General features: G+C 33.7%; 1 protein-coding gene across 2 annotated transcripts in view; it reads right to left on the reverse strand.

The window, feature by feature from the left end:
- The window catches only part of LOC143063019 (endoprotease bli-like), a 53,291-nt gene extending 38,950 nt beyond the window's left edge, over nucleotides 1-14,341 (reverse strand). For both annotated transcript variants that reach the window (XM_076234926.1, XM_076234925.1), the window contains exons 1-3: nucleotides 14,223-14,341; nucleotides 1,596-1,696; nucleotides 575-593 (exon numbers count right to left, since the gene is read on the reverse strand). In XM_076234926.1, the coding sequence (XP_076091041.1) occupies nucleotides 575-593; nucleotides 1,596-1,660 (84 nt within the window). In that variant the 5' untranslated portion in view covers nucleotides 1,661-1,696; nucleotides 14,223-14,341. The remainder of the gene's footprint in view (nucleotides 1-574; nucleotides 594-1,595; nucleotides 1,697-14,222) is intronic.
- Nucleotides 14,342-14,544: the final 203 nt, after the last annotated feature.

A 14,544-nucleotide genomic window follows, 5' to 3' on the forward strand; every position in this document is an offset into this window, starting at 1 on the left:
GCTTCCAAGATTGTTTGAGTATAAAATTTCTATGAAATAATCATGTTTAATTTTAGTAAAAATCCAAAATAGCTCAATATTCATGCTATTGTACTGTTATAATAGTAGTGGTAAGTTGCTAACGGATTAGCTCTCAACGGTTCTTTAATTTATTGAACCCAGTTCACTTTTGGCACGGTATAAATGCTCGTATTACTGAATGGTTTACCCGCCCGTATGTAACTAATAAGAATTTTAACAATTAATTGCGTAAATTATAGACTTACATTCTAAAATAAATGGGTACTTTTTCAACTAAAAGATAATTATTCAGTAGCTTGTCCAGGCTATCTAGCTTAAAGCTTATCAAGCAATTCGAACTTTTGTCTATTTATGCAATCTGAAACCCGATAGATGTTAATTCCGATTAACCGTGTTGATAAGTGTTTTTTTTTAAATAATATAAATGCCAATCGTTAGATAACAATACCCCAAAACAGCTGAATATTGGAAGATAAAGGTAATCACTTTAATTTTGGAATCAATCTGTAAACTATGATCTGTCATTCAATATACATGTGGTCAGCATACATACCTGATATTGCTCGCTTATTCTGAAAGCAGAAAATAATAATGAGGTCTGAATATTGAAATAATTCAAATATATTTTGAATACCAAACAGTTAAATAGTAAAGTGACAATAAGGAACAACGATCAAAATTTTTGTTTAGCTACTGTTCATGTATGACAACAAAGCTAGATTCCTAAATACGACACATAATATTAAATTTTATTTTGCAATTACATGAATGTACCAAGAAATTAAATACAATAACGCAAGCCTTTGCTGAAAACATATCGTACCACTCTACATTTACTAAAAGGTTTAAATAAATTGTTATATGGTTGTTGGTATCAAGCATTATGTAAACATTTTATAATATTTGGTTGAGGCAAACAAACTTTAAAGAAAGGAAACTAAGGGTAACTCTGAATGCCCCCCTCCACTGCGCGAGGGCATAACAAAGAGGGCCCTCATGGGGTTTTTGATTATGTGATTACTTGGCCGTTTTTTTAATGATTATTTGATTATTAAGCCAAATATTTCATGATTATTTGATTACCTAGGACTGTATTTTTAGTTTATGATTATTTGATTACTAAAGATAAGCAAATATTTAATGATTATGTGATTATATTGGCAAAAAAATGGTGATTATGTGATTACTAGGACCCCCCATGAGGGGCCTCAACAAAGATTCCCACATTATAACCATTTAATGTGATTCTGCATGTTACAACATCAAAAACACATGCTTAATTCTATCTGAGTTATTGGATCATGCTGTGTCGACATTGTGTCAACTTAAGATTATAGTACTACAGAAAGGCATTCCCTTAAACAATCTGCAAGTTTTATTTTTATTGTAAATATTTTAACTATTTTTGTATAGTCTAAAGCATGATATGGGGCAAACTGACAAATTAAAGCTTATAAAAACAATAAACAGACAAACATTAATTGCAAACTAGTACATTGCCTAAAACTTAAAAAAAAAAGAGTTAATAAGAGAATAAGAGTAATTAGCATATTAAATATAGTTTCTATACTTACATGTGATAAATAAAAAGACGAACTGCAAAAATCCATGACTGGGTGCCAGAGAAGGTTATAACCATGCTGATATATTTCACAGCGATACCTTTTGACACTGCCTAAAATTTAATTTCTGACTTTTAAGGCTTATTCACAACAAAAGTATATATACGATGAAAAAAAGATGAGGACTTAAATCAGTACGTCTTATTTCGAACCTGTATGGTTGATATAATGTACCAGATAAACAAAGTAAAAAGGTCACGTGATACATTTGCAGTGGAGGGTATGACGTTAGTTTTCGTTACGTCGAACTGTGATATATCGGGGAAAACCGTTTGTACTGATTAGTTTAAAAACGAGTTTATGGACCTCTCATTTTTAGAATGACATTACGTTATGCCGGCGTAACACAGTGGCGTATAGATCGACGTGGACCAGACATACAGAGACACTTGACTTAGGCCGTGTTCACATTGACCTAAATTCGGTGTTGTGTTTGTGTAACTCACACGTAAACTAATCACAATTGCGTTCCCATTGATAAAACTCAATGTTTACATGTAGTTTAAATGATGTTTTACCTACACACAGTCGATAGTCAATGTAGGCCATGTGTAGGTTAAGTGTACACAAAACTGCATTTAGGACATTAGTTTTATCGTGTAAATATTTAAGGAGGAAACTATTTTTGAGTAAAATTGATATTTTTGATAATTATTAGTTGTCTAAATTTTACAGATTTTTTTTTGGTTAAAAAAAATTAACGTACTTTATTAACCCATAATCAAGACTCAAAGCAGCATCATTGCCGAACCCATAAGGCAGCAACCAATTGATTTTCGGGGGGGGGGGGGGGGTAGCTATTATAGTCGAGTATAAAACATAAAGGGAAGGGGGTGGGGTTGGTGAGCTATGGATTTTGTTTTGGAAACAAAAAATGTTTCCAGTTTTTGGCCCTGAAAAAAATGTTTGTTTCACCCTCAGCTGCCACTATATATAATGCTAAAATTGATTTCGACTTGTCACCAAAATTTGTCATAAAAAAAATCAAAAGCTCAAGCCCCCTCCCCCTTCACAAAAATTTAAGTAAATAGTTGCTGCCTAATTCATTTGAAAAGGTCTTCCCGAATCGACTTGACGTACACAGAAATATTCGCCACTGGTCTTTACTCAAAAAACGATTCACTCATAAATGCATGACTAAAAAAAATGTGAGGTAAATGATCTGTTTGTCTAGTATCTCAGTTCCGTTAAATAACACGTAAAATAAATTAAAAAAACGGAGTGTCTATTCGTCCGGCTAGCCGGACGAATAGTTAAAAATCTCTATTCGTCCGGCCATCCGTCTGCGGATGCGCAAATCCTCAATATCAACAAAAGTGTTATGTGACGCGGAAAGTGTCCCGGATGACTGGTGTCGGATAACACACGCGGTGTCGGATAACACACGCGCGTATGCAATGGACGTTTTGAGAATTGGAGATCGTTATTTAAAGATGTCATAGAGAAAACCTGAGAGAATTTGATTGCTTTAAACAAATGTATATAGGAGTGATTCCAGAAAAATAGCGTGTACATGTTAACTGTGAGGAATAAGCCTGAAATCGAAGTGAAATTGATGATTTACCCCCATTTACCTTATGGAGGCAAAACGCATTCGGAAAAAATACTATATCAAACTTGCTTGGGTGCATTATTTTCAAGTTCTACTACAACGGAGATATATGAACATACTGATATGCCTTGACTGTGAATAAGACACCAGGGTTGGGGTACCCCCCTTTTTTCTGTTATATCAATACAAATTTGTTTCTAAAACAATCTTATCGAAAACAAAATCCTACTTTTGGGGACAGGTTTCACGTGCCTGTCCTTTTCTCTAATTTCCTATGAATTAAAAATCTCCGAACAATTTAAATGAAGAATCGTGCATAATCACTATGGGGACCTTCCTTTAACCAAACTTCACAGAAACAATAAATTCAGGATCTTTTGGAATCATAGATAAAGCCAAAAATGATTGGCCCGACTATTTACCTTACATGAAATTCATAGGCAGAACAAAAGAGAGAATCCCCCCCCCCTTTCCTACCTAAAATTCCTTTAGAATATTAGAATAAAAAAATCTGAATCAAATGTATAGTTTTTTTGTTTTTCCTATTAGAATGAGTTCTTTTTCATTAAACGATGTTAGACAAAAAAAATTAAAACAACTCGTGCTCTATTTTAAATCTTCTAAACACAAAGCTATATCTTCATCATTATGTTTTTGACCGGACAAATAGCGAAAAACCGTAAAAATGCTATTTGTCCGGCTTGCCGGATGAATAGACATTTTTGACTATTTGTCCGGCTAGCCGGACGAATAGCCACTGCCTTAAAAAAACGTTACCTATTCCTTTACCAAATATTCCTTGGAGAAGAAAAACCATTTGAAACGAACAGAAAAGATAAAAATGTAGTGATCCATAATATCTCAATCCTTTTTTTCCGGCTGTAAGCACGCTGTTGCAGCTAACGTTTTCTAATGCGTTATCGAGACATCTCTAGTGATATTAAAACTACTGCAAATTATAAAAATGGCTTTCATAAAGTAGCAACCACTTAACTTACGTACGTTTTTATTCCTTTTTATTCGATGCTGGTGATCAAACACTTTTTTTTTCAATATTTAACACTATAATGTATGGGGAAACTCTTGATTCAGAATAATTTTTTTTATTATCTGTATGACCTATTTTTTTTTTTTTTTTTTTATCAAATTGGGGATCGGAATATTTCCATTCCCATCCCCCACCGCTCTTTTGAAGTCAAATAGTTGTTCTCTTACCGCTAGAAAAAATTTTCAAAAATTTTGAATTCAGTTCTACGTAATGAACATTTAAATGACATATAGTTTACAAGTGGGAACAAATCTTATGTACAGGTAGCTAAACAAGGTGTATAGATGTGAACAAATGTAATGTGAAACCAGTGTACACTACACTAAACTAATTGTAAACATGTTTACTCTACACGGCGTTTGGTGTGAACACGGCCTTAGTCCGTATACGTTAGATGCACGTGCACGCAAGTTGAACGCTAAGCAATCGTTAGATCGTTGCATAAGTTTAAAGTACGTCGAAATTCAAAGGCATACGTTTGGTAAACGATTGAACTCCAGGAAATTTTTAAGTAGCTTAAATACGCTTTTAGCTAGTTGTGCACACAATACAGATATGATTGACACATGGAATGCGTCCAAAACGAGAAGCGTATTGTACATGGTTTTTGACCACGCCCGGCGTATGTCGGTGCTACACGCTGATGAATGTGTGACGCCGGTATTAATTTCATTACAAACCAGTAAAAGTCTGAAATGACCTATATCTGTACACGACTGTACTGATTTTTACTCGACCAGTCTAAATTGGTCTGACTTTTACTTGACATTACTCGACCCCAGTCTGAACCTTACTTAACAGTTTGAACTTGTACTCGACCAGTACTTAACCATTTTATACGAGTCTGAACCATGCTTCACCTAGTCTGAACCTTTATCGACCTAGTCTGAACCATACTCGCACACGTCTAAACCAACCTAGACCTATTCTTTGTATATATCAAAGAAATGTTTTTAAAAAAATTAAATTTGAACAACAACTTGAAATTAAAAGCGTATTCACTAGAGTATTGGAATTAAAATTTCACAATTATCAATCATAATATATCTTCAACACAATATTTATCAACACTTACAGATCAACTTTAAAATATAAATAAAACAAGCTGATCAAATAATCTCAAATGTGAATTGTGACTAACATTTTTAATATAAATTAAATGCTCGACAGCTTGGAGACCTTGAACTAGTATTGGAAATTGATCACGTTACAGTTTTATCCAATGAAATGGAAGCTCGCGCAATTCATTTTTGCGCCTTGTTTCTTTAATAGAGCACCAGAATTTGCAGAACGTAAAGAAAATGTCGGATTTTCTCGATTTTTTAGTTTTGCGCCCCGTGTATGATCGTATGCGAAGTAAAGGTAATTCCATTAGTAAACAAAAATGTCGGGTTCCAGACACAAGGATTAAATAATTATTCAAATGACGGTAAGAATTGTTTTTTTGCTTTGTTTTTAAGGTATCATACAAATAATCATATTTTATTGATTGTTCATCTCATTAATATGCATATTTATACCTTTTTAAGTTTTCGTAGGAACTGTTTTTCTTCCGTTATTTTATTAATTCGATTATTCCAATTTTTATGATAAAACACTTTAATAACAGATGCGGATCCAGGGATCACAGATAGTGTACGTCCTCCATTTTTGATCACAAAAAGAATCGTGTTTTCACAAATTTCTATAGCCGATATTTATTCCTTTTTCTATAATTATCCCCCCCCCCCCCATTTTTGTGTCGATATTTAATTGAATTTTTGCCAAGGTACTACATAGTATTACATTTTATTTTTTCAGAACTGAAAGAAGAAACTTTTAGTATTTTTTCCAAAATTAAGGGAACTCCAAACAATCCTATATAGTTTGGAAAAGGTTTCTTAAGATGTGGTACACATCATGATTTATGGCTTTTTGTTATAAAATGAAAACAAATGAAGATCTTGACCTTTTACGTTTTACATTTTCCTAAATATTTCCAAGGCGGATACCTTTAGAACAAAACGGTGGAGCTTCAGCCATGGAAAAACATGAAAATGAATGTGTTATACCATAGCTAAGCTCCGCCTTCATTCCTTTGGATTCTATTTGAGTTGCATATTTAAATAGCAAAGTATGGTCATCAAATCAAATTTCAGATAATATACCATGGTTTTCCCTCAACACACGTTTAAAGCAAATTATTTCGTTAAAACATCAAAGGAAAAAAACAATTTATGTTAATACAAATAAAGTATATTATAATGGTTGACGGTTGTGTGGCATTCTAACTTAAATTTTATGAATTGTAAATGGGTTTTCGTCTAATCTAAAACAGCTTTGAGATAAAAAGTTATCCCTTTCGGACTTGGTGTGTCAGTGATAGATCACCCTCTGGCATCCGGCCATCAGGGTGATCTGACACTGACACACCGCGTCCTCGTGAGATAACTATTCGTAATGTGTAGCATTACGACAAAATCGATATGTTAATTGATCAAATTAAAATAATTGGACGATTTAATGTGTTACAGTAGATGTAGTCATGTAATCTATCTGATATTGACATTGCACAAGGTCATGTTTTTTTCTGACTGTTCGTTTATGACGTCTTTGCACTAAATCCATTGGCTTTAGGATGTGTACGGATTGCTAATTTAGTCTTAGATTCATGATTTTTTTATTAGTTGGAATAGAATTGAAAATGGGCATGAGGGATGTGTATAAAAGACAAAAAAAACCACGTTATAATGCCAGTAAACAGCAGAAGGCCAACACTTGGTCTTCAATGCAGCAAGAAAATCCCGCACCTAGAGGCGGGATTCAGCTGGCCCTAAACAACATGAGTACTAGTTCAGTGAAAACGGACGTCCGACTAAATTCCAAAACATATACATAAACTTAAAGATTAAAAAAACATAAAAGACTAACAAAGGATAGAGGCTTCTAAATTCGAGCAGGCGCAACAATGCAGCGGGATTAAACAGGTTTATTTAGATCTCAATCATCTCCTATATCACCAAACTCCCCGGCAGTTCCAGTTCCGATCCGAATACGGGTCCGCATACTACTCTACACAAACCAACCAAGGGATCCCGTAAAAATTCCTCTATTAGATACTTCAAAAACAAACAATAGAGTATCCTATATAACGTTCTATAGTTTATGTATAATGTTCAGACAACAGGGGATCCTGTAGAACGTCCTTTGCCATATACATGATAAACAAACAATATAGGAGATCCTAAAGAACGTTCTATAACTAGAAATATAAGGTTCAGACAACAGGGGAACATGTAGACCGCCCAGAAGATCCCGTAGAACGCCCTAATAGAACATGTAGCTTCATTATAAACAAATAACAGGGGAAAGGAAGACCAGCACCCCCACCCCCACCCCCACTATCACCACCCCCTCACACCCCGTAAAGGTAATGTCTCGTTTCTAAGAACGTGTTAGCTACATGTTTGTTTTCAATTTGCCTACATCAAAGTACTCTATTAAGCAGATAATAAAAATATTATTAACTCCATAGTATATTCAAAGCCATGGGATCACGTGCATGTGACATTTGCAAGTCTTTACAACATAATTAAGGCTACACTACTGTGTGTCATATCTATAATACTAAAATTACGAGGTCCAATTTGTCAGCCGTCATCACGTAAAAACGACGAATCAAAGAATTCAACTTTAGATATAACTAATATAGTACAAAGGTGTAGATTAAAAATTACACCACTCCAGGCCCTTTTGTTTTCCACGTAATTAATATTGCCAATAATTGAGAAGTTCCGGGTCGAGTCCGATACCGATACCAATAGTATATTCACCTGTTACCGATTACCTTATCTGTACGTTCCGCATCTGACAGGCGCACCAACAAACGGTGTATTCAGGATTAATATGCTATATGCACGGGTCATAATCACAGGGTTGACACTACTAAATTGTCAAATTGTTACCTTAGTATTGTAGTATTTTAATCAGTAAGACTTTCTAAGATAACAATACGAATACTAAAAATCTGTGACTAAAAATAAGGCGTATAGGTACAGTTTTCAATTTGTTAGCGGGCATGACGTAAAACAGCGAATCAAAGAATTCAACTTTATTTATAACTAATATAGGACAATGCTGTTGATTAAAAAATACTCCATTCTAATACTAAAATAAGGCTTGCGCATGGTTATATACTTTAGTTCAGTCACAGACCCGCGATATCACGGGTGTGTTCTAGTATATGTGAAATATCATATATCTTAAAAAGGAATATGTATTTGCTTAATGAGGGCACAATGATATATGCTACTGTAATGCGGAACATTTTCCTATTTAAGACACCATTTCACGTTGAACGTGAAATAATTTCTGTCATGAACGTTGCACGAAAAATGAAGACTTTAAGGTGAAACTTTTGTGACTGAGTCACTGTCCTCTTGTATATATGAACTCTCTGTTTTACTTAATATTCCCTATTTAGTGTGTACACATTTATGATATAAATAATTTACAGATTTTAAAAAAGTATATAAAGATATATAAAGATATTCTGAACTTTAAAAATGCAAATAAAGGAACAACATCATATTGGTCTTATACCGCCTTATCATTTCATCACGGAAACAAAATTATATCAATTTCGTTCTTGTCCATGTTGACGTCACGATCCCTGTCTAGTGTTTTTTTTTTTTGAAAAATACTGAGCACGCAAAATAAGCATTTGAATCACGATCGAAGCACGTATAAAATTTACATAAGCAGAACATGTTGAACACCTCGCTGTTTTGCACGACTGAACGTAAAATAAAAAAGTAAAAACACGTTGAACGTGAAATAAAAAAACCCAATCACGTACCACGAAAATAACCCTCTACCACTCTCCATGAAAGTTAATGATTTTGCATCGTTTTTTTTTAAGATAGTTTTACATGTTAAGAAAATTCTATTTTTAGCATTAGTATTTTCCGAATCGTTTAAAAATAGCCTATAAATAGAATATGCATAATTCATGAATCGTGACGTAGGGCGGTCTACGGGATCCCTTCTTCCGCTTACCTAATAATAATGATGGAGTAAAGGAAAATAGTTCCGGAACGGAAACGATCACTGTCCGGAGTTTGCTATATCACTAGCCAGTGTAGAATAAACAAAAACACAGCTACATTCGTAGTTAGACTCGGTTCAAAAGAAGTTCGTGTCCAAGTCAAAATAGGTAACAAACAAAAAAGAAGTGAGCAAATTGACAATGAGACATAAATTAATAAAGGACTACTTGCAGTAACTGATATGCCAGCTCCAAACCTCAATTAAATTGCTGAAAGATTGTGTTTGTATCATATAAAAATCAAGCACAATCCTACCGTAAGCGGTGTAGTAATTTTACCATCATAAAATGCACGAAAAAAACATAACCCGTATCATACCAACATCTGCATGGGGCCGGTTGTTCAACTTGTCGTTAACTTAAAGGTAGCGTTAGCCCTAACGTGTTGTTAAAAAGTTGGTGTTTAGAATAAATGTGTTTTCTGATGAAAAGACCTTATAAATAAATTTAAAATTTGGAATGGAGATCAATATTTATAACAAAATATGCCATCTTCAATGACCTGACCACAGTATCGTAACTATATCCCTTCTGAATAAGTCAGTTTAAAGGTTTGAAGGGTTAAAGCCTTTGAGGTAAGGCCACCCTTAAAAAATTGTTTGTTTGGCATTGCCGACCCACAATATCAGCAGGTGGGTAGGTAGGTAGGATTTTTTTTTTTTTTTTTTTTACATTTAAAAGCCTTATACATGTAAATCATGAAGTCTCCAGATCAATGTTGTCTAAAGCATTGCAGCATTGTTGTGTGTACATGCTGGTGGTTTCTTTGAAAGGGGTCAACAATCAATTTCACATTCTACATCATATGGATAATTTCACGTAAGACTTTCAGTTTTATTGGCAAAGTTAACCAAAGTACCCAGAAAAAAACACAGAACTGAGGCAGGAAACTGACAAATTAACCATATAAAATGTATGACGTGAAAATTGAACTTTTATTGTGGGACTGCCCATTGAACAGAGGCCTGATGTCACATCTTGAAGTTGTGGTCACAGTTTGGTAAAATTACCAAAGTTAAATGGCTCAACCACTACGGCTCCTTGTACAAATGGACAAAGATTTAAAACTTTGCTTTGGTTTTATAAACATCACTTTCTACACCATATGGGTAATTTCATGGCAGTCAGTTTTAGTGCCGTACTAAACCGTAGTACTTGAAGGAAAATGCCAACCTGTAGGAGGAAACTGACTAACCTTATCACATCCGACATGAAAATCAAACCTTAATTTTGCAACTGCCCAACTAGGGCTCAAACCAATACCTGGAGGCTAGTAATCATACATGTAAGGTGTGACGAACTACCATACAAACATGCCTACTTCCCCTGATAAGTTTTGAGGATAAAGGATCTGTTCCAAATTAGGATAGCAAAATATTAAAAATTTGGAAGGTTGGCACAAATAGACATGGTGTTTATACTAATATTATCCAAGTGCAAGGTTTTTCAGGGATAGGTTTAAAACGTATGATAAATTCAAAATGGAAATATGCAGCAGGACAGACAATTTTTGCAGATAAATAAACTATGGGTTGTAATGCTTGTTTGATGAACAGAAATCTGGACATGCATTACATGAATACAGATAAATTAATGAGCCCTTAGAATTGTGGAAAAGGAGGGGATTTTATTCATCACTAGTACACTGGATACATTTATAAATATGTTTCTGTCAGTATCTTTTGTGTTTTAAGAATTATCTTATTCATGTTAAGAAGAAAGGCAAGAAAAGGGGGAAGTACTACAATTGACACAAGATGCTAGTCTTTAAAATATGTATGTTTTGTTCCAGGCTAGCATCTACTAGTACAAAACTACTATAAACCTGTAAATCATTATGGTCTTTAAGCTTTGGTGCTTACAGCCATAATTATCTTGAATGCATCATTGTGGTTCTGACTATAGTAGATACTTTGTTCTCTGGTTCAAGGGAAAATTTGTCAATGATAAATTTCAAATATTTAATAAGTTCAACAAATGTAAGAGCCACGCATATTTGTTCTGTGATGTCCCGGTGAAAAACTTCTATCTCATGAAGCGACAAAGTCAAGCAGAAATCATCTGTTTCTGCTTTACAAAAGATAAAATTGAGTCCTCTACAAGGTCTCTCAGAACGTTTCTTTCAAAGAATAGCTGAAATTTGAATTTTGATAAAATCCATCTCCCTTAACAAATGCATTGCAGCATAGGGAGATGCCTTCCCCTGCCAGCCTCTTTGACATTACTTTTGGCAGACTTTTTCTATTCCATGTCATTTAAATGTTTGCTCCCAATACAGTGTAAGGCAAGCGCTTTTAAGATCATGATTTGAAATAAGTAAAGCCAGGAACAAACTCGGCGGATACGATCAATTTCCGGCACAATTTCGATTTTTTTAAATAAAAAAAAAAAAAATTTCTGAAACGCAAATAAAATTATTTGGGCGGCAAGTTTTTCAGTGGGTCGGGCGGCAATGCCAAACAAATGAAATTTTATTTTAGGCCTAAATGTCGATATATTGTCAAAAAGAAGATGAATTAATTATTGACATTTAAAAACTTGTTGCCAAGGAAAAACTTATTGAATATTAAAGCCTATCCCGTTAGAAAGATGCTAATAAAAATACGTGTAGCAGTGACCTTAAACTTGGTTAAGTTACAATGTTACTTATAGTGACACTAAACATACTGCTTTCATACTTTTGAAAGTATCGCTTTCATATTACAATTTATAGCATTTGTTTATTTATGTACATGAGAGAACACTACAGCACTAAAAGTTTTACACGGATACAAACTTCTGTATTTGATCAAAATGTTTTACAATTGGTATTTTCTCAACAAATCATATTTTTCATTGCCGAAAACATTTTTTTTCCGCATGGAGTGTCTGCATATTTACAATTTCATATTAGACAATATCTCTATTTTATATAAGACACGTTTTTATCGATTCGCTTCTTCCGTAGACTGTAGACGTGAATTGATAATAATAGGTAGGTGTGATTTACTCATGCAAACCCTTAAAAAGCCTACTCTATCGGAAGATAAAATTCATGCACTAGACATTTACCAACTGAGATATTGCGATAAATTATTCTAAGCATGTTTATCTCTGTTCAAGGGGTGCTCCTATCTGGTAGTGATTTATATAAATAATCAGTCTATGAATTTTGACCTCATGTCATTCATTTGTTAATACAATTATTCATTTAATATAGCTTCGTTAACCGAATACTAGTAAAACGACACAATATTAACTTCTCCGGCTTTAGTTTTGATTAATATAAAATAAATACATGTATATTATGTTATTTTACCTTCTTTACATTTCTAGGAATATGATTGGTTAAGATCGTCCGCGTGTAGACCGTGTATATTCAATATTGGGTTAGTAGGGAGGCGGGGCTTATTTCATACACAGTAAGTAGTGGTGTTACGTTCCTTTATAAAAACAAAACGGTACTGAGAAAAAAATCTTAAAGGTTTCAACCGACTAAGAAATTGATAATGAAAATTGAAATAAATACTTAAAACTCATTTAAACTTAACTTTCTTACATGTAAACAACGGGGTCGGAGTGCGGTGGATGTACTGCTAAGACTAAATAATTGATGATTTAAAAATTTGAAAAAAAAATCACCGAAGTTTAGTGCAAAAATTGGTTTATAAAAAGCTGTTTCATTGTATGCAAATTTTAATATCACATTTCTCATAAGGATGTTTTTGATACGAAATATGTTAATGCCATTCAAAATGAAAATAATACTTTACACGTTCAATGCATCTGAAAACATTTCCTGAATGAATCTTTATTAGGAAAGAACCTAACCAAACATTTGTAATTAAACCGCTTACAGGAGGGATTGTGGTTGGTTTTCATATGATGGAGACATAATCTTTCCTTCAGATAAATGAGGTCGATCTGGAGCTGCATGTCAGCAACAGCTAGCAGTCCTTTGTTAACTTATGTATCACTGTCATTTTGCTTAGTTTCTTTTTGATACCTATTCTAACATCAGACTTGGACCTTTTTTAAACAGAGTTTTACTGTGTGTATTGCGGTGTATTTGTTTTATTCTGCACTAGCTGGAGGTATATTTTTATGCGCCTGTCAAAAGTCAGGAGCCTCTGGCCTTTGTACGTCTTATATGATTTTAATTTTTGCTTATTTTTATGTTTTTGAGTTTCGTATGGCGTCCATTTTCATTAAACTAGTACACATTTTTGTTTAGGGGTCACCGGAAGACCGCCTTCGGATGCGGGATTTTCTCGCTTTGTTGACCCATTCTTGACCTCGGCTGTTTTCTGCTATTTAGTCTGGTTCTTGTCTATTTAACACACTCCCTATTTTTACTCTCAATTTTATTTGAAAACATAAGGTGTATAAATAATTAGAAACGTTTGGAGCCATGCACATGTAGATCAAAGGTAACCTAGAAAGAATGGCCAATTGACGACAAATTCAGCTACTAGGATGAAATAATCATTAATTCCAATCGCGTAATCTCATGTTGTCGAAAACGTTGAAAAAAAATTCAGTTTCAATGACTCAATATTTTTGTTCTTATTTTTTTTTTTTTTTTCTGTTTCAAAAGCGGTAATTTCAGGTATTAAATTTTATACCGATTTCTTCGTTTAATTCAAGTTATATTGATTTACTTACTAAGCTTTCGCATATTTCATGCTACCAGTACACACCAGTGATGTCTGAAATAGCTTATATTTGTACACGACTATACTGATTTTTACTCGACCAGTTTGAATTTTTCTGAGATCTACTTGAAATTCATACATGCATTTCGGTGTGTAATGTACATATTCGTACATGAAATAACATAGTATAATAGATGCAAAACTTAATCAATTTGAATCGTATTAATTTATCAATAAGATAGACAATAGGTATACATACAATTTAAGATAAAAACTGGAAACAAATGTCACAACTTCCTTGTTTGAGCTTGGTATCCTTAAGCATATTGGTATTTCTTGTTTCAACGTACATTTTATATACGACGTTATCTGTGAAAATACCACCACAAGATACATTCTATGTGTACTTGCCCCAAATTTATCCACTAATTCAGTGTATGTCATTGGTTGTTGCCTGTTATACTTGTTTTTCGTTTACTGTTTTGTCATAACTTCAGTCTGCTGGGTTTTTTGTTTTTTTTCGAGGGGGTATATGGTTTCGCTTTAGTCATGTTTGGACTATTTTTTATCGTCTGCAACAC

Source organism: Mytilus galloprovincialis, chromosome 2 (genome assembly GCF_965363235.1).
Source record: "Mytilus galloprovincialis chromosome 2, xbMytGall1.hap1.1, whole genome shotgun sequence".
NCBI classification, from domain to species: domain Eukaryota; kingdom Metazoa; phylum Mollusca; class Bivalvia; order Mytilida; family Mytilidae; genus Mytilus; species Mytilus galloprovincialis.